The sequence below is a fragment of the Salmo salar genome, chromosome ssa04 (genome assembly GCF_905237065.1).
Source record: "Salmo salar chromosome ssa04, Ssal_v3.1, whole genome shotgun sequence".
In the NCBI taxonomy this organism is placed as follows: Eukaryota; Metazoa; Chordata; class Actinopteri; order Salmoniformes; family Salmonidae; genus Salmo; species Salmo salar.
Window position 1 is genome coordinate 52,700,514 of NC_059445.1, and position 27,393 is coordinate 52,727,906.

The 27,393-nt window shown below is 42.3% G+C and overlaps 1 protein-coding gene across 2 annotated transcripts; it reads left to right on the forward strand.

Annotated features, from left to right (window-relative positions):
* Positions 1 to 11,643: 11,643 nt before the first annotated feature.
* Positions 11,644 to 27,261, forward strand: LOC106603582 (arrestin red cell). 2 transcript variants are annotated; one of them, XM_014197443.2, is made up of 14 exons: positions 11,644 to 11,879; positions 14,291 to 14,321; positions 14,433 to 14,493; positions 14,652 to 14,696; positions 14,785 to 14,981; positions 15,078 to 15,137; positions 15,304 to 15,371; positions 15,523 to 15,743; positions 15,865 to 15,937; positions 20,289 to 20,426; positions 20,700 to 20,783; positions 24,928 to 25,004; positions 25,485 to 25,539; positions 25,766 to 27,261. In XM_014197443.2, exons 1-14 carry the CDS (start codon positions 11,857 to 11,859, stop codon positions 25,845 to 25,847), a joined length of 1,215 nt encoding a protein of 404 aa, XP_014052918.1. In that variant the 5' UTR covers positions 11,644 to 11,856; the 3' UTR covers positions 25,848 to 27,261. The 2 variants fall into 2 exon arrangements, with proteins under 2 accessions (XP_014052918.1, XP_014052917.1); XM_014197442.2 differs by having other exon boundaries at positions 11,648 to 11,879; positions 25,763 to 27,261.
* The last annotated feature ends 132 nt before the right edge of the window (positions 27,262 to 27,393 follow it).

The following is a 27,393-nucleotide window of genomic DNA, read 5'->3' on the forward strand; positions in this document are numbered from 1 at the left end:
TTTTGAGTTTCTGTAATGCAGGGATAATCAGGATCAATATACAAATAACCAGGACCAACCCCTGGAGGTCCACAGAGGTACTGCAGGGGGTCCACAGCTAGATAAAAAGTATGGAAATCTACAGTACCAGTCAAAGCACCTACTCATTCAAGGGTTTTTCTTTATTTTAACTATTTTCTACATTGTAGAATAATAGTGAAGACATCAAACTATGAAATAACACATATGTAACCAAAAAAGTGTTAAATCAAAATATATTTGAGATTCTTCAAAGTAGCCACCCTTTGCCTTGAGTCCACCTGTGGTCAATTCAATTGATTGGACATGATTTGGAAAGGCACACACCTGTCTATATAAGATCCCATAGTTGATAGTGCATGTCAGAGCAAAAACTAAGCCACGAGGTCTAAAGAATTCTGTCCGTAGAGCTCCGAGACAGGATTGTGTCGAGGCACAGATCTGGGGAAGGGTGCCAAAAACATCTGCTGCATTGAAAGTCCCCAAGAACACAGTGGCCTCCATCATTCTTAAATGGAAGAAGTTTGGAACCACCAAGACTCTTCCTAGAGCTGGCTGCCCGGCCAAACTGAGCAATCGGGGGAGAAGGGCCTTGGTTAGGGAGGTGACCAAGAACCCGATGGTCACTCTGACAGAGCTCTAGAGTTCCTCTGTGGAGATGGGAGAAACTTCCAGAAGGACAACCATCTTTGCAGCACTCCACCAATCAGGTCTTTATGGTAGAGTGGCCAGACGGAAGCAACGCCTCAGTAAAAAGGCACATGACAGCCCGCTTGGAGTTTGCCAAAAGGCACCAAAAGGACTCTCAGACCATGAGAAACAAGATTCTCTGGTCTGATGAAACCAAGATTGAACACTTTGGCCTGAATGCCAAGCATCATGTCTGGAGGAAAACTGGTAACATCCCTATGGTGAAGTATGGTGGTGGCAGCATCATGCTGTGGGAATGTTTTTCAGCGGCAGGGACTGGGAGACTGGTCCGGATCGAGGGAAAGATGAACAGAGCAAAGTACAGAGAGATCCTTGATGAAAACCTGCTCCAGAGCGCTCAGGATCTCAGACTGGGGTGAAGGTTCACCTTCCAACAGGACAACGACCCTAAACACACAGCCAAGTCAACGCAGGAGTGGCTTCGGGACAAGTCTCTGATTGTCTTTGAGTGGCCCAGCCAGAGCCCGGACTTGAACCCGGTCGAACATCTCTGGAGAGACCTGAAAATAGCTGTGCAGCGACGCTCCCCATCCAACCTGACAAAGCTTGCAGAGAAGAATGGGAGAAACCCAAATTCAGGTGTGCTAAGCTTGTAGCGCCATACCTAATTTGCAAAAATTTCGAGAAAACTGTTTTCGCTTTGTTATTATGGGGTATTGTGTTTAAATTGATGGGGGAAAATGTAATCAATTTTAGAATAAGGCTGTAACGTAACAAAGTGGAAAAAGGAAGGGGTCGGAATACTTTCCGAATGCACTGTATAGTGGTGTATGACTCCAGGATTTTTGGATTTGACTCAGACTCCTGTGGTTGGAGTCGACTCTTGCTCAACTCCCAAAACACGCTGAAACGGATGCGCACACGGCACCTCATTGCAGAGTCCTACTCGGCAGTAGCGGTGCATGGGTAAAATCACTAGAGAAGTGCTGTTTGCTCTACAACCTGTTAATTCATATGCCTTGCGACTGATATGTAGGCCACAAGGCAGAGACCATAAGAAGACACAATGGCAGAATAAATTCAACCACACCTTTGTTTTATCACAAAACTGGATAGCAACCTCTGTCCATCGAAGTTCACAAACCATATTGCATGTACAGTATCAAACAGTTACATGACCTACAGCATGGTTAAGGTAGTTTAATGTTTACAACTTTTCGGACCACTAAACAACTATTGATTTAGAACCACAGAGAGTTACCGCAAGACGCAAAGAAAACAGGAGCTGCCGCCACTATTCCAGCACCATTTCAACATCATCAAATCACGTATGCTTAGTCTACTACAGTGACAACTAAATGATACCAAAAACGATTTAGTCCAATCAACGTAAGCTAAATATGATGTGGCTGTCCATGGATCTAATTTCTGCATGTGCGTTCGTGCAAGTAGGAAAAACCTGTTGACCCACCCTACTTGTAGAGAAATACCAATGCCATCCTCCTCTCTTTCATTTTGATGAAACGGTCTATCACTCTGTCATACAGTATACGCTTTTATTTTTGTTGTCCTAGGCTACCTGGCTAAAATGCTTGCTTGCTAGCCTAACTTCCATACATGGGCAACGTTAGCTAGTTAACATTAGCCTTCTACATATTGGACTTCCATCCTCTCAGGCCAGGGGCACAACATTGTATGAATTAATGGTTGGATCAGAATTGCTGTTATTATCATTGGATAGTACGGAGAATTAAGTAAAACCACAAGTCCAAATCTCTATTTCCATCCATGGCTAATTTAGACAACACAACGAGATGCAACAATTCAAGCTTTTCTGTCAATGATGTGTGCTCTCAATGGGATTTGATAGGAGTGAAGCCAAATCCAAGCTGGCTTCCCTTGACACTTTTTTTGTGGAGCACCAGGACCATTCAGTTAAACCCGCTCAGTTTAGCTCGATGCTGATTGGCTAATTTTTCATACTTTTTTTGTCAAGGGAGGCAAGATGCTCGCTTGCTTCCCTTGCCTTCAAAGCTACGGGCGGCAACAATGTCATACTCGTTTGGACCAGACAGCATCAGATAGATGGCCTACACGTAGAGACAGAGGGGCGCTGTTTCAATCACTCGGATGCTTTCTCCAGCGAGAACGCACATTCAGCCTCTTGCGAGTTGAAGGAAAATTATGAAACAGAGAGATGAAAGAGATTATTTTATGTTTTTATTTGTCTTTTTTTGGGAAGCCTGGCTTCCCTTGGCATCCATGAATACACACCACTGCTACTAGGAAGACTACATTTGCGTTCAAGAGGACTGACATGAGCATGATGCTGCCCTTTTTCTCATACATTTTGCCTATAAAAGGCCTATATCAAAGTGTATTTGTCACGTGCGCCAAATACAACAACCTTACAGTGAAATGCTTACTTACAAGCCCTAACCAGCAGTGCAATTTTTAAGTAAAAAATAGGTAGTAGGTGAAGAAAAAAAAAAGTTACATGACAGTGAAAATAACAGTAGCTAGGCTATATACAGGTGTTACCGGTACAGAGTCAATGTGCGGGGGCACCGGTTAGTCTGGCTAATTGAGGTAATATGTACATGTAGGTATAGTTTAATGTGACTATGCATAGATGATAAACAGAGTAGCAGAAGCGTAAAAGAGGGGGGTGGCGGGACACAATGCAAATAGTCCGGGTAGCCAATGTGCGGGTGCACCGGTTAGTCGGGCCAAGTGAGGTAATATGTACATACATGAATGTAATGTTATAGTTAAAGTGCCTGCATAGAGAGTTGCAGCAGCGTAAAAGTCCAGGTAGCCATTTGATTACCTGTTCAGGAGTCTTATGGCTTGGGGGTAAAAGCTGTTGAGAAGCTTTTTGGTACTAGACTTGGCGCTCCGGTACCGCTTGTCATGCGGTAGCAGAGAGAACAGCCTATGACTGGGGTGGCTGTGGTTGTTGACTCTTTTTATGGCCTTCCTCTGACACCGCCTGGTGTAGAGGTCCTGACACTGGTTGGCTGTTGATGTCCTCGGTCAGGGCTCTCCAACCTTGGTCTCTGAGAGCTAAATTCCTGTAGGTCTTCGCTCCAACCCCAGTTGTAACTAACCTGATCAGTTTATCAACAAGCTAATTATTGAATCAGACGCGCTAGATTAGTGTTGGCGTGAAAACCTAGAGGATGGCAAAGCACTATACTATTTCCGCAAAACTTTTTGGAAAAGGCATGTTCACTTTCTCATCCACAAACACAATCATGTGCAAATATGGTTCAGAAGCTCAAATCAGCAGGATGGGGGACATCGTTATTAGGAAGGACATCTATCATGGATCGTTAAAATAATGATTAGCCTATGATCGCACTTCATCCATTTAAATATTATGGGGAGACCTATACATTTGGCAGCCAAGCAAGAGTTATCAGTGTTGTCTATTATCGTCTAGACATTTGATAGCTTTACGCCACAACAAAACCCTCCATGCTTCCATCATAAGAGTCAATTCAATTTGAAAAAATGTGGAATTACAGGGGAGTTTTGAAAAACGAATCCTGTGTGAATCGTGCCGTGGAATAGCGCACATGCTTGTATAACAATTACAAAACCAACATCTCTAGTAAAACCAGTCCGAATAGTGCTATACCAAGGCAAAGAATAGGTTTATCAGCATTGTGTGCCACATCATCCCATGGGATCCGTCAAGTCGGCACACTGCAGAAATATCACTGAAATATTTTAGTTCCTACACGTTACCTTCTATATTCAAACAAGATGCCATCCAGTGTTTCATTAAATAACCTATAGGCACAAAAGTTTTTATTGCACATTTAGGCCTAAAATTGCTGTTGGCGATTTTCAACTTCAATTCACTGGCACTATGAAGAATAGCTTAACCATACTCATTGATTGCCTAATATATACTTTAATATACTTTTGGTGAATTTACGAGGCATTGCTAGACAAGCCATTGCTACACTGAACTAAAATATAAACGCAGCATACAACAACTTCAAAGATTTGCAGATTTACAGTTAATATAAGGAAATCAGTCAATCAAAAATAAATTCATTAGGCCCTAATCTATGGATTTCACATGACTGGGAATTCAGATATGCATCTGTTGGTTCTCACAGAATGTAGGGGAGTGGATCAGTTAAATGAAAAAATCTGAAAACCAGTCAGTATCTGACCACCATTTGCCTCATGCAGCGTGACACATCTCCTTCGCATATATTTGATCAGGCTGTTGATTGTGGGCTGTGGAATTGTGTCCCACTCCTCTTCAATGGCTGTGCGAAGTTGCTAGATATTACTGGGAATTGGAACATTCTGTTGTACACATCGATCCAGAGCATCCCAAACATACTCAATGGGTGAAATATTCAGTGAGTATGCAGGCCATGGAAGAAGTGGGACATTTTCAGCTGCCAGGAATTGTGTACAAATCCTTGCAACATGGGGCCATGCATTACTATGCTGAAACATTTTTATTTAACCTTTATTTAACTAGGCAAGTCAGTTAAGGACAAATTCTTATTTACAATGACGGTGATGGCGGCGGATTAATGACATGACAATGACTCAGGATCTCATCATGGTATCTCTGTGAATTCAAATTGCCATTGATAAAATGCAATTGTGTTTGTTGTCCGTAGCTTATGCCTGCCCATACCATAATCCCACCGCCACCATGGGGACCTCTGTCCACAATGTTGACATCAGCAAATCGCTCGCCCACACGACGCCATACACGCTGTCTGCCATCTGCCCGGTACAGTTGAAACCAGGATTCATCCGTGAAGAGCACACTTCTCCAGTCTGCCAGTAGCCATCGAATGTGAGCATTTGCCCACTGATTATGCTGTTTTATCAGCTTCTTGATGTGCTACATCGGTCAAGTGGATGGATTATCTTGGCAAAGGTGAAGTGCTCACTAACAGGGATGTAAACAAATTTGTGCTCATAATTTGAGAGAAATAAGCTTTTTGTGCGTACGGAACATTTCTGGGATCTTATATTTCAGCTCGTGAAATGTGACCAACACTTTACAGGTTGCGTTTATATTTTTGTTCAGTGTGTATATAATGTGTCATCCTCACTTTCTTCCTGTATTTTCTCTCTCTCTTCATGTCTTCTCTCTCACGCGCTTCTAGGTGTGGTATCCCAGCTGAGTTTCTGTTTACAGGTTACTGTGCATATGAGTACAAAGGGGTATGAAAGGTGAAGACCACTGTGTGTGGGACTACAACTTGAGAAACAGCAGCACCAGCAACAGCTTTGGGATAAGGAAAACTCACAGTAAAATCCCTGCCTTACGTTTTTGTAACACAGAGAAATAAAACTTGATTGTCTTCATTACTCCATTGATGCACTGATACAGTATCAGCCAAAATGTGTATTTTTAACATGGTTTTCCAGAACAATCCTCATTCCATGCAATCTCACACATTGATCTTGTGTTTATATCAGATCCTCAAAAGGTTCTACAGCTGCACCAGCGAGAACATCCTGACTGGTTGCATCACTGCCTGGTATGGCAACTGCTCGGCCTCCGACCGCAAGGCACTACAGAGGGTAGTGTGTACGGCCCAGTACATCACTGGGGCGAAGCTTCCTGCCACCCATGACCTCTATATCAGGCGGTGTCAGAAGAAGCCCTAAAAATTGTCAAAGACTCCAGCCACCCTAGTTATAGACTGTTATCTCTGCTACTGCACGGCAGGCGATACCGGAGCGCCAAGTCAAGGTCCAAAAGGCTTCTTAACAGCTTCTACCCCCAAGCCACAAGACCCCTGAAGAGCTAATCAAAGGGCTACCCAGACCCCTCTTTTATGCTGCTGCTACTCTCTGTTTATTATCTATGCATAGTCACTTTAACTCTACCTACATGTACATATTACCTTGACTAACCAGTACCTCCTGTGTATAGCCTTGCTTGTTATTTTACTGCTGCTGTTTAATTATTTGTTACTTTTATTTCCTATTTTTTACTTAACACATATTTTTATTTTTTTCTTAACTTCTTAAAGCGTTGTTGGTTAAGGGCTTGTAAGTAAGCATTTCACTGTAAGGTCTACTACACCTGTTGTAATCGGTGCATGTGACAAATAACATTTTATTTGTCACATGTATATATGTATGATTAAAATGAATAATAATAATAAACCTTTGCAAAGTGAATTGTCTGTGTACAGTGCAACGGACACTCGAAGTGAAATACAGTTTACATGGAAATGACACATTGGGACACATTTCATTGCAAAATTATCTTTCATATAATTGATATACATTTTAATTACTGACACCTCCACTTGTACAATATTATATGTCCAACTATATGCTCACATGTTCTTGACCTGATTTTTTAAAATGTTGTTTGCACAGCAAACGGTCTCACAGGAGTATTCACATGAACATTTCTGCTGGCCTACTTTTCCAAAAATCCATTCATACCACAGAAACATAACCACTGAAGGTTGGCCTTTCTCAGTTAGGTATGGAAATCCATTAATCCAATCCTAGTCTCTTGTGACAAAAAACATGGCCCTCCCACACTTGAACTGGATGCAGAGATTTGTTAAACCCCGTACAACAATCGCAGGTCCTGCAGCCAGGCAGCCACTTCCTGTAGTTCAGGAACAGGATGTGATGCCATCAGGCGAGGCCAGCCATCTTGTTGAGCAGGGCCTTCTGGTGCTGGAGGTCAGAGTTCGCAGTGGGTTGGAGTAGCCCTGAAACCGAGGAGGAGGAAAGAGATTAGGATAACAGAAACAGTCAATTTTACAATTGTAAACTACCCTGACGGTGTCTCCAGTAATGACATTTCTGCAATATATATATTTACTTTCATTGTACTGGTGTGAGTATATAGTCTGTCACTACTACATGTTTCCACGACGATATTGAATTACCTACCATCATCTCGGCCAGGGGCACGGTGGCCAACAGTAACTTTATGGCGACTCTGGATGTCCCGATGGCCCCTCGCCTCTGAGCCAGGCCACCCAGCACGGGGCTCAGGTGCTCCTCCCCCACCGTCACCTCCAGTGTCATCACAGGCTCCAACACCTGCCCCCCGCCTGCCTCAGAGCCTACAGGAATGGACAAACACAACACTGTTACTACTGTAGTATTACTATCACCAACAAACACGCTACTGTATTGCTAATGCCTTTTTTCTTCTATGGGCATTCACAAACCACTGAGGAGACTACAACACATAGGCAGAGATCATCTCACATTATGTACACAACTCTATCAAAGGTGTTTTTGTGCAGGTGTTAATGTACAGTACTAGTCAAAAGTTTGGACACACCTACTCATTCAAGGGTTTTTCTTTATTTTTACTATTTTCTACATTGTAAAATAATAGTGAAGAAATCAAAACAATGAAATAACACAGATGGAATCATGTAGTAACCAAAAAAAAGTGTTACTTGTATATTTGAGATTCTTTAAAGTACCCACCCTTTGCCTTGATGACAGCTTTGCACACTCTTGGCATTCTCTCAACCAGCTTCATGAGGTAGTCACCTGGAATGCATTTCTATTAAACAGGTGTGTCTTGTTAAAAGTTAAATTGTGGAATTTCTTTCCTTCTAAATGTGTTTGAGCAAATCAGTTGTTTTGTGACAAGGTAGGGTTGGTATACAGAAGATAGCCCTATTTGTTAAAAGACCAAGTCTATATTAAAGCAAGAACAGCTCAAATAAACAAAGCGAAACGACAGTCCATCATTACTTTAAGTCGTGAAGGTCAGTTATTCTGGAAAATGTCAAGAACTTTGAAAGTTTCTTCAAGTGCAGTCACAAAAACCATCAAGTGCTATGATGAAACTGGCTCCCATGATGACCGCCACAGGAAAGGAAGACCCAGAGTTACCTCTGCTGCAGAGGATAAGTTCATTAGAGTTACCAGACTCAGAAATTGCAGCCCAAATAAATGCTTCACAGAGTTCAAGTAACAGACACATCTCAACATCAACTGTTCAGAGGAGACTGCGTGAATCAAGCCTTCATGGTCGAATTGCTGCAAAGAAACCACCACTAAAGGACACCAATAATAATAAGAGACTTGCTTGGGCTAAAAACACGAGCAATGGACATTAGACCGGTGGAAATCTGTCCTGATGAGTCCAAATTTGAGATTTTTGGTTCCAACCGCCGTGTCTTTGTGAGACGCAGAGTAGGTGAACTGATGATCTCCGCATGTGTAGTTCCCACCGTGAAGTATGGAGGAGGAGGTGTGATGGTTTTGGGGTACTTTGCTGGTGACACTGCCAGTGATTTATTTAGAATTCGAGGGACACTTAATCAGCATGGCTACCACGGCATTGAGCAGCAATACACCATCCCATCTGGTTTGCACTTAGTGGGACTATCAATTGTTTTTCAACAGGACAATGACACAACACACCTACAGGCAGTGTAAGGGCTATTTACCAAGAAGGAGAGTGATGAAGTGCTGCATCAGATGACCTGGCCTCCACAATCGCCCAACCTCAACCCAATTGAGATGGTTTTGGATGAGTTGTACCACAGAGTGAAGGAAACGCATCCAACAAGTGCTTAGCAAATGTGGGAACTCCTTCAAGACTGTTGTGAAAGCATTCCAAGTGAATCTGGTTGAGAGAATGCTACAGAATGGCTACTTTGAATAATCTCAAAAATAAAATATATTTTGATTTATTTAACACTTTTTTGATTACTACATGCTTCCATATGTGTTATTTCATAGTTTTGATGTCTTCACTATTATTATACAATGTAGAAAATAGTAAAAATAAAGAAAAACCCTTGAATGAGTAGTTGTGTCCAAACTTTTGACTGGTACTGTATATTTATAAATAGTTTGTTTTTTTAAATTTTATTCTGAGTTTTTAGGGGGTGCTGCGGCACCCTCAGCACACCTACTTACTGCGGCTATGTTCATATAGAAAAGTAGTGTAGGGAGTTGTGTCTGTTCTATAACTTACAGTGCATTCGGGAAGTATTCAGACCCTTTGACATTTTCCACATTTTTGTTACATTACACCCTTATTCTAAAATGTATTAAATTGTTTTTCCTCCTCATCAATCTACACACAATACCCATAACGGCAAAGCAAAAACTGTTTAGACATTTTCACAAATGTATTACAAGTAAAAAAAAAACTCAATATTATATTTACATAAGTATTCAGACCCTTTATTCAGTACTTTGTTGAAGCAGCTTTGGCAGCGATTTCAGCCTCAAGTCTTCTTGGGTATGATGCTACAAGCATGGCAAACCTGTATTTGGGGAGTTTCTCCCATTCTTCTCTGCAGATCCTCTCAAGCTCTGTCAGGTTAAATGGCGAGTGTCACTGCACAGCTATTTTCAGGTCTCTCAAGAGATGTTAGATCGGGTTCAAGTCCGGGCTCTGGCTGGGCCACTCAAGGACATTCAGAGGCTTGTCCCGAAGCCATTCCTGCGTTGTCTTAGGGTCGTTGTCCTGCTGGAAGGTGAACCGTCGACCCAGTCTGAGGCCCTGAGCGCTCTGGAGAAGGTTTTCATCAAGGATCTCTCTGTACTTTGCTCTGTTCATCTTTCCCTTGATCCTGACTAGTCTCCCAGTCCCTGCCTCTGAAAAACATTCCCACAGCATGATGCTGCCACCACCATGCTTCACCGTAGGGATGGTGCCAGGTTTCCTCCAGACGTGACGCTTGGCATTCAGGCCAAAGAGTTCAATCTTGGTTTCATCAGACCAGAGAATCTTGTTCCTCATGGGCTGAGAGTCTTTAGGTGCTTTTTAGCAAACTCCAAGCGGGCTGTCATGTGCCTTTTAATGAGGAGTGTCTTCCGTCTGGCCACTCTACCATAAAGGCCTGATTGGTGGAGTGCTGCAGAGATGGTTGTCCTTCTGGAAATTTCTCCCATCTCCACAGATAAACTCTGGAGCTCTGTCAGAGTGACCATCGGGTTCTTGGTCACCTCCCTGACCAAGGCCTTTCTTCCCTGATTGCTCAGTTTGGCCGGGCGGCCAGCTCTAGGAACTTCTTCCATTTAAAATCCAGGCTGTATCACATCCAGCCATGATTGGGAGTCCCATAGGGCGGCACACAATTGGGCCAGCGTCATCCGGGTTTGGCTGGGATAGGCCGTCATTGTAAATAAGATTTTTTCTTAACTGACTAGTCTAGTTAAATAAAGGTTAAATAAAAAATAAGAATGATGGAGGCCACTTTGTTCTTGGGGACCTTCAATGCTGCAGAATTTTTTTCGTAGCCCTACCCAGATCTGTGCCTCAACACAATCCTGTCTCTGAGCTCTACTGACAATTCCTTCGACCTCATGGCTTGGTTTTTGCTCTGACATGCACTGTCAACTGTGGGACCTTATAAAGACCTTAAAAATCATGTCCAATCAATTGAATTTACCACAGGTGAACTCCAATCAAGTTGTAGAAACATCTCAAGGATGATCAATGGAAACAGGATGCACCTGAGCTCAATTCCGATTCTCATAGCAAAGGGTCTGAATACTTATGTGAATAAGGTATTTCAGTTTTGTAGTTGTAATACATTTGCAAACATGTCTAAAAACCTGTTTTCACGTTGTTATTATGGAGTATTGTGTGTAGATAGATGAGGAAAAACATTAAAAATCTAAGTGTATTTGTCACATGCGGCGAATACAACAGGTGTAGTAGACCTTACAGTGAAATGCTTACTTACAAGCCCTAACCAAAAATGCAGTTTAAAAAAAATATATAAGAATAAGAAATAAAAGTAACAAATAATTAAAGAGCAGCAGTAAAATAACAATAATTGAATCAATTTTAGAATAAGGCTGTAACATAACAAAATGTAAAAAGTCAAAGGGTCTGAATACTTTCCAAATGCATTGTATACACATTGCAAATCAATCTGCAACGCTCTAACGTTGCATCCCAAAAAGCACTACCTTCCTACCATTTGGGCGCAGGGCCTTCTGATAGTGCGTAGCTATTGCGCAATGCTACACTGTTCCCAAAAGCGCGTCTTTATCAGCGCTGCACGGATCGGATGAGTTCCTGCTTTTGCGGAAGCGAAAAGGCACGGAAGCCAGCGCCAGAGAGCTTGCAAGGGTGGAGTAAAATACACCATAAAATAAACAGAAAACAATTCACAGAAATACACACAGCTTGTTCTTTTGCCACCAATATACCGAAAGCCTGCCGAGGAGATGGGGGACAAGGCGGGCACCAGGTAAGGATTCATTCCCCCGCAATCTCGTATTTTCTACTGTCTTGTCAGTGTGTATGTTGTTGTGTGTGTAGGCAAGAGCACGGCGAGCTAGCTACGCTAGCATCTTAGCATCACTTGAGACCAGCCTGTTCCCCTTGCATCAACATCAGATTGGTCCATACTTAACAAGGCAAGAATAGCAACTAGCTATCTAATTAAACGTTAGAGACTATTTAGCCAAAACGACCATAGTTGTAGGAGTTCGATAGCAGTGTTTGTGTTGTTGTTAGCCAGACCCATATGTTTCCTAGCTAGCTAACGTTAGCAGAGGTAGTTAGCTAGCTAGAACTGTTCGGGCGGAAGAGTCTTCGCAATCCACCTGAATATCCCTGTTTTACCTACAACTTGATGACGATAACATAATTTCTAGTTTAACTAGATAACTAGCTAGTTTCACTTCACTTGCAACAGTTTTAGTAAGCATGTTCTAGCTAGCTGCAGGGTGGGGTAAACGGTGTTATGATGGCCACCGTGGTGTGTGTGGGTTTAGGTACAACTCGCATCCAACAACTAATGTTACTGTAGCTAGCTCAAAATTAACGAATGAGCTGATATGCATGATTGATGTACTGTTTTGTTTCCTTGCTAATTAGCTGTCTGTTTATTTGGCCCTCAGTGACATGTATTTGATATACATTTTACGCTTAATCGCCCAGTGTTATTTCATGCATAGATAAAGATCCTGCACGTAAACAAACAAACACAAACAGCTATTGATATCATGTGCCATATACACGTGATTACTGTATATAGGCATGTTGTATAGCCACTGTTGTGTGCTGTCCATATCAGGCCAGGACAGTTTATGATGCAGCTATTCATACACTTGCCGACCTGACACCTTTGATAACTTCAAAGTATTTTGCTCTTGGTAATCAGCTGCTTGTATCTGCATCAGTATGTACAGTCTGACTCTGAGCAGCTGTACTTCTCCACTAGGTTATTCTGTTTCGATGTCCTCTGCAAGTGACTATAAATAATGTGGAATATATTTGGAGAGTGTGCATTTTTCATTGATTTTATTTATTGGTTATTGTGCAGTGGACAGGGTCACTTTCATGTAGAAGGTTTGAAGTAAACGGTCAGATTGGTGTTTAGGTTCAGTGTTTTGGGATTTAGGGTCAAGGTCAGGTTAATAGGTGTTTCTCTTGTGGTCTCTGAAGCGTCAGCAGCAGTGATGACGACCCCCTGATGGATGCTAGTGAGCAAGTGGCGTGGCGTTTTTGAGGGGTCAAGGGTTTGAATGGTAACTAGTGAGGAGGTATAAAATGTGGCACTGGCTCGTAAATGAAGAGACAGCAGAACTCTAGGCCAATGACATTCAAACTGAGCATGTGCGAGAAGACAAGACACCTTCACCCTGGGCCTGTGCTCTTGAGACATGCCCTGTGTCCACTACAGACTCACTCTAGTTAAATTATATCCCAAGTCAAACTTACTACCATATGCTGTTAGTGTGCTTATGTTCTCCACCACTGGTGGGAAAGGGTAAAGTGTTCACCTTCCTCCACTAGTCCTGGTCAGAAATGGACTAGTAGTCAGTGGTCCCTCTTCATTCTCCTAATGTTAAGGAGTTGTTGACTTGTTCTTATCAGTTAGTTATCAGCAGTCACTGGGATGAGTTTCTATGCAAATTTAGCCTAGATATCCCATTTATGACAGGACTATAGTTGTTCAATGCTCGCCAGTTAATATCCTCTTTCCTCCTATATGCACGCACACACTGTGTTACACCTTGCCACATTCCATGAACCTCTCACAAGTATGTGTGTTTGGGTACCTAGGTTAGGTATGCATAAGGTGTGTGTAGGCCTAGTCTGTGATAATGAAAGTGCTCTCTGAGAATTTAGTTCAGAAACTATTGTTGAACATAATTTTTTTTCTGCGTGCTGCAAAAGGCGTAAAGAGTACACACACTATGTATCAATACTCCTTTGTAGATATTCCTCGTGAAATGAGGAAGGAGGGTTTTTCCCTGTTGTGTTTGTGGCAGTCAGCAGCAGGAAATGGCCTCTATTTGCTGGGAGAGAGTTTCCTGTCCAGATGCAGGATATTGGGTCTAACCCTACACCTCTGGGACATGATAGAGGACAAACTGGACGAACACCAGGGGCGTATTCATTACGCCGATTCTGTTGCAAAATGTTTCTTAAACGGAAGCAAACGAAACGAGGAGTGACCTACCTTAATTTGTCCAATTAAAACTCTAATTCTAGTAGCAAAACGTTACATTTTGCAACTGTTTGGACTAATGATTACACCCCAGAGGTGTGAAAGTTACATCCCATACTTTATAGGCTATAGCTTCCTACTTGATCAAATATCTCTTTCTTGCTTTCTCTCGCTTTCTCTCTCCCGTGTCCTTTTGTCAGAGTCTTCAAGAAATCAAGCCCCAACTGCAAGGTAAAGGACATGAGTATTGCATTACTAGTTGAATCCTTTGATGGTTTGTTATTAATTGTGACACTTTCACATTTGTCTAAGTTCCTCTACTTCCCTCCCTCCTTTCTGCAGGTCACAGTATACCTGGGAAAGAGAGACTTTGTGGATCACCTTGACCAGGTGGACCCAGTCGGTAAGTGCTGGCCGGTCAATGAGTTTACTGGTGAGAGCATCATGGGACTCAGAGAATCTCTCATAAAACTGCCTCATTTTATTGTTCGTAAACACTGTTTCAATCAATTAATATTGTCTAATCAAAACCTTACCTCTTTACATTTTCCTTTCTCACAGATGGTGTGATTCTAGTGGACCCCGAGTATCTGAAAGAAAGGAAAGGTATGAGCTGGCATCTTCCTCATTCTCCTCTATTTTTTGCCGTTTTATATCAACCTCTTCTGATGTTCTAACCCCTCCTCCTCCTCAGTGTTTGTGACTCTGACGTGTGCATTCCGCTATGGCCGTGAGGACCTGGACGTGCTGGGCCTGTCCTTCCGGAAGGATCTGTACATCTCCACCTTCCAGGCCTTCCCTCCAATCGCAGAGGAATGCAAAGCCAACAGTCGCTTGCAGGAAAGACTACTGAAGAAACTGGGCCAGCAGGCACACCCCTTCTACTTCACAGTGAGTCAAGTAGACACACACAACCACACACACACACACACACACGAACATACATATACTTTGAGTCTGTAAATATGGCAAATTTGTGTCTCTCAGATTCCCCAGAACCTGCCGTGCTCAGTCACCTTACAGCCAGGACCAGAAGACACGGGGAAGGTAAAGACGCTTCAGCATCACTTCATGCAAACTTATGACGGATATCTAAACTCAGCAATTTCCATACCTGTAGAGTCAACAATACACACCCACATGACACTAATAATGCCGATTTGATCATTTATGTCCATGTCTCTTCTCCTTTCCTCCACCTTTTCCTCTTTAGGCGTGTGGGGTAGACTTTGAGATCCGAGCGTTCTGTGCCAAATCGATAGAGGAGAAGATTCACAAACGGTACGAAAGCCATTTTACTCTGTGTGTCTTCTGCAGGAGCTTTTTAGGGTCTGTAATCCTTGAAAACATGTGATATGCATATCTGTGCATTTCTCTGTATGTTTTTAGTTAGTCAGAAAAGTTGGTGATCTGTAACGTGTGTGTTGTGTAGGAACTCTGTGCGGCTAGTGATCCGTAAGGTGCAGTATGCCCCAGAGAAGCCTGGGCCTCAGCCCATGGTGGAGACCACACGGAGCTTCCTCATGTCGGACCGCTCACTACACCTGGAGGCCTCTCTGGATAAAGAGCTCTACTACCATGGAGAACCCATCAGCGTGAATGTTCACGTCACCAACAACTCCACCAAGACTGTCAAAAGAGTCAAAATCTCGGGTACCTGTCTTTCATCAAAGTTTTATCAATTGTTATTTTATGATTCCAGGCTCTATTTGCTCTTCTCTCCTCTGTTTTCTTTTGTATGTGTGTGGTTAACTCTTTCTTTCCCCCTCTCCAGTGCGACAGTATGCTGATATCTGTCTGTTCAGTACGGCTCAGTACAAGTGTTCAGTGGCTCAGGTGGAGGCAGAGTGAGTATTTTACCTGACTATTATACATATCACTCCTCAGTTCCTTTATTTCCACTTTGCCTGTTTCCTTTTATACATAATGCCTAGGGCTGTTGCAGTGACGTATTGCTGCCACACTGGCAGTCATGAGTCATGACCACAGTAAAATTCTACATGAACGTTGAGTCAAGGTAATCTCTTTTTATGCACTCTGGACATGCATTAGTAGTAGCTTACCCAACTCCCTAACGATCATCAGGTGGCTAATGGCCTGGTACTCAGGGCTCTATTGTTCCTCTAACCCAGTGGTTCCCAACCAGGGGTACTTGGCCTATCCACAGGGGGTACTGGAAGACTGATTGGTCAAATCTACATGAGGGGGTACTCCTGGCAGAGCAAAATTAAATTGGTGGTACAGTAACCAAAAAAGGTTGGGAACCTCTGCTCCAACCACTCTGACATCTATGCAAATGTTATCGAAAAGCACATCAAACACATCATCAAGACAGTAGGTGCTTTTACAACTTACCTCACTGTGCTTGATCAATTTGAAGAAAGAAGTTCAACAGTAGGTTGAAACTGAGTGGAAAATAGGGTCATTGTGGATGTTGTTTCAAAGCCTAACACAACAAAATGGACAGCACTTTCTAAGGTGATGATTAATTCAAAGTATACATATGCATATTAGAGCTTATGCATAAGCATAGCCCTATATATGAGCCCAAGCCCCCAAATCCCCCTGAATTAAAATAAAGATTGTGCCATTAAATAGCCAACTACATATTATGCATGGCAGAAAAATATAAATACCGATTTATGATATCTTTGGTACATAATCGGTCTAGCTTAAATTAAACAAATTCAGATTCAGAGCTCAAGCTTTGTTGTTGTTGTTGTTGCGACTATCTCAAACCATCAATAGCCTATAGTCGGATCATACAGCCCTGAATGACTAAAGTTGTGAATGATACAAACCTAGTGCATAGGACCTGTTTCAAATTAGCACTTTTACGCTCAACATAGCCACTTCATATGCGCGCTCTCTCGTTCCGGAATGGGAATAATATCCAGTCTATTTTATTCAGCTAAGTTTAATTATATTCTTCTTACTATAAAATCATATAATGTTCTCGGGATTTATACGCATATATTGTCTGCTATATGAACATGGCTTATGGCATATTTTTTTACATTTTATTTTTATAGCCAGATTACACACAGTAGGCCAACTCATATTCTGTTCTTCTGAAATACATTTTTTTCATATCATAATGTATATATATTTTTTTTTAAATTTGACCTGCCTAAAATAAATGAATTTATTTTCATGGTGTATACTCAATTAGTTTTATTAAACTTTTTTAAATGTCGATGTTCCAAAGGCGTGCGTCAGAGGCTTGTATGCTACTTGTCTGAGTGGAGCCTGGAGATGTTCATTTAACATGTATGTTAACTAACAGTCAATAACTGTGAGACCGGCAGTCTTTTGCATGACAATAACCTGCTGACAAATGTCATGACCGCTGCAGCACCTGACTTCATGGTATATAGACTATGTTGGTGAGCATTAAAGGTTCAGTTATACCATGTTTGATTTCTGGCGCCATTCTTCCATTGTATTTTAGGATGAACAAATGTTGAAACATTTACCCTGGTCTGGCAAGGAACAACAAAATGTTGAGTTTGTAATTCTAAACATAGTTCCTTCTATGCTACAGGTAGAGGACAAAACATGGAAACAACATGTACCCAAAGCAGAGGCTACATTGGTAACCTGTTCATAAAAATTTGAGGCAACTTTAGATAGCAGAGAAACACCCTGTCATTTTGTGTATGTCAAAAAGAGTGGTGAAGCGCTGTCTCAGTTACCCTGAGAACATCCCCCATCTCCTGGCAGTTCTGAACTACTGCAGTATAGCCAGTCATGCATTGTGGCTGGCAGCACCTGGGGATTTAGTTGGCTGTTAGCTGGAATGGCGCTGTGTGTGTGTGTGTGTGTGTGTGTGTGTGTGTGTGTGTGTGTGTGTGTGTGTGTGTGTGTGTGTGTGTGTGTGTGTTTCTTTGGGTCTGAGCTTTCTCAGGGGCTACGTAGCAGATCTTAAATTGTTCTCGGATCTAGTTTGACTGTGTCTGCCTCGCTCGGTGGCATCCATCCGCAAAGCCCAACTGGAGTGTAGCAACAGGAGGGAAGAGAGTGGATTTGAACCTCCATTCCTGAAGCCAGAACAACAACCCACTTGTCAAATATTGTTCACTTCTTCTCTTGGTTTCATCAATTTCCTCTTTTGCTTTCTGTTAACCTTTAGTATTTTACACATGCAAGAAAGAAAAATAGTATCATGTTTGTAGCTAAGTTAGTTGAAAAATCCTCTTCTAGGCCCACAGCCTCATCCAGCAAGTATGGCTGCTGTTCAAACAAATTCACTGTAGACTTGATATTTATCTAAGAAGTGTAAGGCAATATGAATAAATTATACACTGCTCCAAAAAATAAAGGGAACACTTAAACAACACAATGTAACTCCAAGTCAATCACACTTCTGTGAAATCAAACTGTCCACTTAGGAAGCAACACTGATTGACAATAAATTTCACATGCTGTTGTACAAATGGAATAGACAACAGGTGGAAATTATAGGCAATTAGCAAGACACCCCCAATAAAGGAGTGGTTCTGCAGGTGGGGACCACAGACCACTTCTCAGTTCCTATGCTTCCTGGCTGATGTTTTGGTCACTTTTGAATGCTGGCGGTGCTTTCACTCTAGTGGTAGCATGAGACGGAGTCTACAACCCACACAAGTGGCTCAGGTAGTGCAGCTCATCCAGGATGGAACATCAATGCGAGCTGTGGCAAGAAGGTTTGCTGTGTCTGTCAGCGTAGTGTACAGAGCATGGAGGCGCTACCAGGAGACAGGCCAGTACATCAGGAGACGTGGAGGAGGCCGTAGGAGGGCAACAACCCAGCAGCAGGACCGCTACGTCCGCCTTTGTGCAAGGAGGAGCAGGAGAAGCACTGCCAGAGCCCTGCAAAATGACCTCCAGCAGGCCACAAATGTGCATGTGTCTGCTCAAACGGTCAGAAACAGACTCCATGAGGGTGGTATGAGGGCCCGACGTCCACAGGTGGGGGTTGTGCTTACAGCCCAACACCGTGCAGGACGTTTGGCATTTGCCAGAGAACACCAAGATTGGCAAATTCGCCACTGGCGCCCTGTGCTCTTCACAGATGAAAGCAGGTTCACACTGAGCACGTGACAGACGTGACAGTCTGGAGACGCCGTGGAGAACGTTCTGCTGCCTGCAACATCCTCCAGCATGACCGGTTTGGCGGTGGGTCAGTCATGGTGTGGGGTGGCATTTCTTTGGGGGGCCGCACAGCCCTCCATGTGCTCGCCAGAGGTAGCCTGACTGCCATTAGGTACCGAGATGAGATCCTCAGACCCCTTGTGAGACCATATGCTGGTGCGGTTGGCCCTGGGTTCCTCCTAATGTAAGACAATGCTAGACCTCATGTGGCTGGAGTATGTCAGCAGTTCCTGCAAGAGGAAGGCATTGATGCTATGGACTGGCCCGCCCGTTCCCCAGACCTGAATCCAATTGAGCACATCTGGGACATCATATCTCGCTCCATCCACCACAGACTGTCCAGGAGTTGGCGGATGCTTTATTCCAGGTCTGGGAGGAGATCCCTCAGGAGACCATCCGCCACCTCATCAGGAGCATGCCCAGGCATTGTAGGGAGGTCATACAGGCACGTGGAGGCCACACACACTACTGAGCCTCATTTTGACTTGTTTTAAGGACATTACATCAAAGTTGGATCAGCCTGTAGTGTGGTTTTCCACTTTAATTTTGAGTGTGACTCCAAATCCAGACCTCCATGGGTTGATCAATTGGATTTCCATTGATTATTTTTGTGTGATTTTGTTGTCAGCACATTCAACTATGTAAAGAAAAAAGTATTTAATAAGATTATTTCATTCATTCAGATCTAGGATGTGTTATTTTAGTGTTCCCTTCATTTTTTTTAGCAGTATACATATTTCTCTTTTCAATAGTGTATGATCCATGTACTATGAATACTTTCCAGGAGTAGCCCTGTTATTTTATATTAGTGCTGAAGTTTGATTTGGTACAAGGGACCCTTGTTTCTAATAATATCCTGTACAGTTCTAGCTGGGGCTTGCTCTCCCTCCCCCATCCTTTCCTTTCCTGTTCACGCCATTATCATTTTTCAGGCTTCCAAGACATCTCTCTTAATAACTTCTAGCTTGTGATCAGGTGTTTTTCCATACCTTCTTGTCCAGATCTATTGATATGCCAGTTATGTCCCAAGTGTGCTGATAGGTGTGTGTGTGTTCCTCTCCTCAGTGACCAGGTGTCGTCTAGCTCTACGTTTTGTAAGGTGTACACCCTCACTCCCACGCTAGACAAGAACCGTGAGAAGAGGGGCCTGGCCCTGGACGGAAAGCTCAAACATGAGGACACCAACCTGGCCTCCAGCACCATGTACGATGACTCACAAACACTGTAGTCTGGCATCCAGAACCATGTTAGATAATAATTACGCTCTCTCTAGCTTGGCCTCAGCACTATTTCACACACCACACATACTGTAACTTGGCCAGCATGTGAGTTTGCACATGCTAAGGGAGTGGTTGAGCTCATAAATGCATTTATTCTGATTTATTTTTGAACGCAGCAACCTAGAAGATGCAAGGACCCATCCCTTACTGAGAACCTTTTTCACCACCTTCTCTTTCTCTCATGTTTGTGTTTCAGTGTTAAGGATGTAACTAACAAGGAGGTCCTTGGAATCCTGGTCTCCTACAGGGTCAAAGTAAAACTGGTCATCTCTCGTGGAGGGTGAGTTCCACATGAGTCAGTGGTCAATATCAAAACGTTGCTGTGGGGGGTCCTGTGCAGGTACACACTGCAGTGTTTTCCTTACGTGCTACTTTTTATACTTCATATATTAACTAGGCTTCTTTTAATTTAAAAACCTCAAAGTCTAAGGGTGTTTCTCAAAATACATACTACCGTGCTCCGAGCACGGGAGGGTCGGAGTATGAGTTCAAATCAAAGTTTGTGAAACAGAGCACAGAGGGCACTTCTTGAATGCGTACTCCATTTGTACATATTTTGAAGCATGCATCGACACAAGCTTCAACGGAAAGTATGCAAAGAATTATGACGCAACCACGTAAACAATTACGCAACATTTCTTGAAATCAATGACCGGCATTATTTGAGCTGAAGCGAGAGAATGAAATGTTGCCTGTTCATATATTTCCTGACTACAATATTTTATCTTGATATGTTAATAAATACATGCTGTGTTAATTGTGGCATGTTTTCCTGCCTATGTACCGTATACTGGCTAGCTACTAGTACTGATAGATGGCCACAAAGAATTGTTAGCTAGCTACCCACAAAGAATTTACATCTATCTTGTATAATATTAGTTTTAGGTAATTTTTGCTTGATTTTATTTGATTTAAACTTTTATTTAACTAGGCAAGTCAGTTAAGAACAAATTCTTATTTACAATGGAGGCCTACCCGGGCCAAACCCAGATGACGCTGGGCCAATGGTGCGCCGCCCTATGGGACTCCCAATCACGTCCGGATGTGATTCAACCTGGATTCGAGCCAGGGACTGTAGTGACGCCTCTTGCAGTGCGTTAGACCGCTGCGCCACTCGGGAGCCCAACTGTTAAACTATCTGGTTAGCTACATTATTATGTTTCACATATAGCTAGCTGATAGTTATGAAGTAAAACGGTTGCTTTGTGTTTATCTTGTTTCGTCTCTATTGCCATTGTTGTCATGATTGGAAAACAGTTCAGTGAATGGGTAAGTCAATAGGGCGAACTGTCTAGGTAGCCACGAAGAATTGGTAGCTACCCATGAAAAATGTACATCTACCTTGCATAACATTAGTTTTAGGTCATTTTTGCCTGTTTAACTACATTATTACGATTCACATATCTAGTTGATTATTATGAAGTGAAATGTTTGCTTTGTGTATATCTTGTTTTGTCTATTGTTGCCATTGTCCTGGCTGGAAGAAGGTTCAGTGAATGGAGAGGTAAAGTGTGAGGTAATACAGTAGGGGGAGTGCGAGTGCTTCTCAAATGTATTGTTTTATGCGTTCTCCACACTTTCGTCCTCACAAGAACATGATCTGAGAATGCACTCTTGAGCATGAGGGTGTGGAGCACGGTAGTATGAAAATTGAGAAACACCCTAAGCCTCTCGGGGTTCTAAGCTGACATGTGGAATTGTTTTAAGGTGGTCATAACATGGATCATTTAGCTATTTGTTCTGGAATTGTAGGACCCCTTTAGGTATAAAAAATAACTATGCATATAAATATAAAACAAGTATTGAATTTGGCCTTTACTACTATAGCCCATAGAAATGCATTGAAACGCATAAATGGCAAAAGACAGTAAAAAAAAACGAATTAAGGTTTAATAAGAAAGCTCAGGAAATATACTCACTACTGGTCAAAAGTTTTAGAACACCTACTCATTCAAGGGTTTTTCTTTTCTTTTTTACTATTTTCTACATTGTAGAATAATAGTGAAGACATCAAAACAATGAAATAACACATGGAATCATGTAGTAACCAAAAAAGTGTTATAAAATATATTTGGATTTGTTTATTTGAGATTCTTCAAAGTAGCCACCCTTTCCCTTGATGTAGTCTTTGCACACTCTTGGCATTTTCTCAACCAGCTTCATGAGGTAGTCACCTGGAATGCATTTCAATTAACAGGTGTGCCTTGTTAAGTTAATTTGTGGAATTTCTTTCCTTAATGTGTTTGAACCAATCAGTTGTGTTGTGACAAGATAGGGGGCTATACAGAAAATTTGGTGAAAGACCATGTCCATATTATGGAAAGAACAGGTCAAATAAGCAAAGAGAAACGACAGCCCATCATTACTTTAAGACATGAAGGTCCGTCAATACGTAAAATTTTAAGAACTTTGAAAGTTTCTTCAAGTGCAGTCACAAAAACTATGATGAAACTAGCTCTCATGAGGACTCCCCCTGAGAATTTTCCTGCAGTTCTATATTGTTTCTCAATAGGGAATCCATGTTTACTTGACAGAACACAACAGTTTTTGTTAGGTTTTTGCCACAATAAATGTAATTGAACGACTAGACTAGTTTTTCTGACTAGATTACTAACCTACCGCCTTCCCTCCAAGTCTGAAACCCTACCAACTCTGTAACTCAAACATCCTGTCCCCTCCCTGACAATCCCACCCACAGTGATTGATTGACAGGCCAAACTGTTAAAGGGATAGTTTGCCCACATTTCTAAATGACACATTGGTTTCATTACCCTAACTGTCCCTAGCCACAGAGCCAATAAAATACATAATTGTGGCAATTCATATCTTGCAGTAAAACTGTAACTATAATTTTAATCTCAAGAGACTGGTTTAGTGTTAAAGGTTATATTACTTAGAAAATAGCTCTGATCATAGGCCTAGACAATATCCCAAACATTAACAACACACTGAATTCATACATTTTAATTGTTAAGTCACAACTCATTTTACCAATATGGGAGGTAGTCGTTAAAGTATTCAACAATTTAGCTGTGTATTTCGAATAAAATCAACGAATTAGAATGTATCAGAGGCCACCAGAATAAAGCTTGTTCTGCAACATAAAAATATCCAGGAGGACATGCCCCCTGGACCCCCACCCCCCAGCACTCCCTGGCTGGCTACTTCCATGTACTCAGGGAAACACTGACACACACACCTACCACTTTTACTGACCACACACATGCTGTAGTCTACACACACACACCTTTACACTCCAATCTGTGTCATACACCCCTGATACACTGCCACTACAACTTGCATATAAACTGTCATAAAATCACGTCTCCCAGACCCGCACTAGTCTCTCTGCTCCTCCCACTCCACTCACTGGTGCGCCATGCTTTGCGGTCTCCCCTCTCGGTTGCGGTTGCCTTGTTTTTGAGTTCCCGCCTCATTTCATCTTCCCTCCTGTGGTTTGTGTCTCTCTCGCTTCCTGTGTTTGTCCGCCCGTCTGTTTGTCTGTGCGTCTCTCTCCCATCCGTGCATCTGCTCTTGCATTGGGTCATCTCAGGCTGCTGAGTGGCGTGTTAGAAAGGTAATATGACATCCCAGCCACCACCTGCATGTGTGTGTGCTGATCTTATGCCCGACTGCCATTTGTGCGTCTGTGCGCCAAAACCGCCATCAGTGCCTCTTAAGTGTGTGTATGTGTGGTTATTTTACATACCAGCCATTGTATGTCAAATCTCACCTGCAGCTGCTAAGCTCCTTTATAACTGCAGTCTCCTGTGTTCTCCCTGCCTGAGTCAGTCCTAAGGATGGTATGAGGTTTCATTAGGCTGTGGCCCAAAGTCACACTGATGCAGAGTTATCAATGCAGTGTTGAGGAGAATGAAGCTTGAATATATTAAGTCTGCACATCTTGGTGTTCAGGCTTTGATTTATTACAATTCATTGGTTATTACTGTATAATGACTGTTTTGAAACAAAGTGCTACCCAGAACTGAAGAGTTCCCATTGGGTAAGATCAATGTTCGACAGCAAAGGAGGGTCGATGGGTTTTATTCCCCGTTCACTGCTCAAACATGTCATTAATCACTATTTCCTGGGTGGTTTCCTGTCAGATCTTGGATTATTCATGGTGCAATAGTATATCATGTGAATGTTTCCATAGAAAAGCTATTAAATTGTTATTGATTGACATGCATGATTGAACATGCATGTGGTCTTTCGTAGCTCATTTGTTAGAGCATGGAGCTTGCTACGCCAGGATAGAGGGTCCAATTCCCGGGACCCCCCCCAATACTTAATGTATGCACGCATGACTAAGTCACTTTGGATAAAAGCATCTGCTAAATGTCTTATTATTATTATTATTATGCATGCATATATTTATTATTATTATTGATCCCAAGAATGTTGTTTATATTCTGTTTTTCCAGAGATGTGTCGGTGGAGCTGCCCTTTGTCTTAATGCACCCCAAACCCACAGAACTGCTCATATCCCGCCCACAGTCAGGTACCTAGACTCCCACCACCTCTCCATAAGCCCACTATCACGTCTTTATCTCAGTATTTCGGGTTCCTCTCCTTCCCTTTATTTGCAGTGAATTGAGAGAGTTGAACAAATCCTCTGGCAAGCTTCCGCCATATTCTTCCACCTTGTTACATTCACATATTCAAATGTTCCGATCAGTTCAAATTAAGGAAGATGAGCACTTTAGAGTCCCTCAAGTGACTTGTTTTTTTGTGATTGGGAAGCAGTGAATTAGTGGAAACTCTACTAATCCTATAAGTGAAGAGGAATTGACAATGGACACAGTCTTGTGAAATATCTGTCAGTAGTTTAGTTCATCCTTGTGTGCAGGGAACAACAGTCCCTCACATACACTAGCACATCAAATACATAATCTCACTCTGGTATTTCCTGCCTGTAAATTACTATGGAGTTGCCATGGTGACATCGCACTGACATGTCATTATCTGTGTGTTCTAACAGCTGTGCCGGAGTCAGACCCTCCGATCGACACCAACCTGATAGAATTTGAATCAAAGTGAGTATTAATCTGGTCTGTCTGACCATTGTAATCACTGCTTCTTTACTGCGTTTACACAGGCAGCCCAATTCTGATCTTTTGCCCAATTATGGGCAAAAGACCAATAAGTGAAAAAAATATCAGAATTGGGCTGCCGGTGTAAACGCAGCCAAAGACACCCTAAGACTATTCCCACATTTCTAAAACACACACTTCTGCCTTGTTTCTTGTCGTCCTGCAGTAGTTTCTCCCAAGATGACGACTTTGTGTTCGAGGACTTCGCCCGCCTGCGGCTCAAAGGAATGGCAGACGACGAGGACTGTTAGAGCTCACACACGCACACACACGGTGGGATGAAGGCATGTGGATGGAGAGATGTGGTGGCCTCGTGGTCTTCCCGACGTTGCTTGCGGTGTTCTTTTGTCTTGCTTAAGCCACTTGTCTTCTTGTACATGTTCTCTGTTTTGCGTTCTTGCTGTCTGCAGTGGTTGTTGTTATGGGGGGTGGCAAACGCAAGCGAAAACCCAGCACCATGTAAATGTTGATGTAATCTTGTACCATGGCAATGCTGACAGATCCATAGGTGTCATTTGGCCAGCAGTTTCAGTTTCGAGGAGGGGTATAATAAGTGCTATTATAGATAAAAAGTAGATGATTTAAATGTCATAAAGAGGGATGATGTGCCATGGCTGTCCACGCCGAGGGAGTGCCATTAAAAGGAAGGGGGCTTTATCGTTCTTTTTCCACCAATAGTGATTTAAATGTAATTATTTCTACAAATATTGATCATATTGATCATGTATTGATCATTGATATAAAACGAGGTTTAGAGAGTACCTGTAAACACACCGAGAGAAGGGCAAACACACAGACTGACACACTTTGGTTAGTGATGTAATTTAGGCAACCCTTTCATCTGCCCCATCTTGACATTCCTGAATTTCTACCCTGTCATTCATTCTGTAAAAACCTTCATGTTTTAAGGGAAGAATAGAGGTTTCTATGAGTCACTCTTTTCTACAATAAAAAGAGGAGACGATACGCTCCCACTTACAGTAAACTTGCACACACTGGACCTGCACTGTATAGCCTAGTGATACTCATTGTCAGTCTGTCAGTTAATCTCAATGCACCACTGACATTCATCAGATTCTTGCACATGGTCTAAGAGAATGGGTATTTTCAAATAATTTATACATCAGATTCCATTCCCTCTTGTGCTGAATGCCAAACTGACCTCTAGCTCTTCTTCCCTAGGCACTCCTGTAGATCTGAAAGGATTGGATAGGTATAAGTAATGTGGGGAAATTCCAACTAGCCAATCAGAAGGCAGGGTGAATCAATTACAATAATATTCATACCTATCCAATCCTAGAAGTGCCTAGTGACAGGCTAGCTAGGGGTCAGTTTGAGATTCATCATTGGTGTCAGAGCAACAGCGACACCAATGGAGCATGTTTTTCAGCAGTGCTGTGAACTATGATCTATGATTATTGTTGTTGTGCATCTATGGGTTACCTGTTTGCAGCTCTGCTAAGTGTGAATATTTGAAAGTGCTGCCACACTGAGCTGTGGGAGAGTCTTAATGTCTACAGAAAGTATGCTGATATGATTTTGATGGAACTATGAATATTATTACTACTGTATCATTGACTATGATTATTCTCAATCATTTAATACTTTTGTTTGTCTTTTTTTCTTCAGAATTCTTTTTTTAAATTAAAGGCAAAATGAATTAAATTCTCTAGTAGATACTCCTTTTCGTGTACTTTCTATCAAGTCTCACATCCAAATACGGAAGAGAAGTTAATCTGACTGTTGAAGTCAAGTATCCAAACATGGGCTCAGATGACTTCCTTGTCAGAAGTTCAA

Bases quoted from the DNA above. Each gene is read 5' to 3' on its own strand.
- LOC106603582 (XM_014197442.2), top strand. From the start codon at position 11,857: ATGGGGGACAAGGCGGGCACCAG. The intron at 14,982-15,077 runs GTGAGTCAAGTA...TGTGTCTCTCAG, and splicing joins CACACCCCTTCTACTTCACA to ATTCCCCAGAACCTGCCGTG. The intron at 15,372-15,522 runs GTACGAAAGCCA...TGTGTTGTGTAG, and splicing joins GAGGAGAAGATTCACAAACG to GAACTCTGTGCGGCTAGTGA.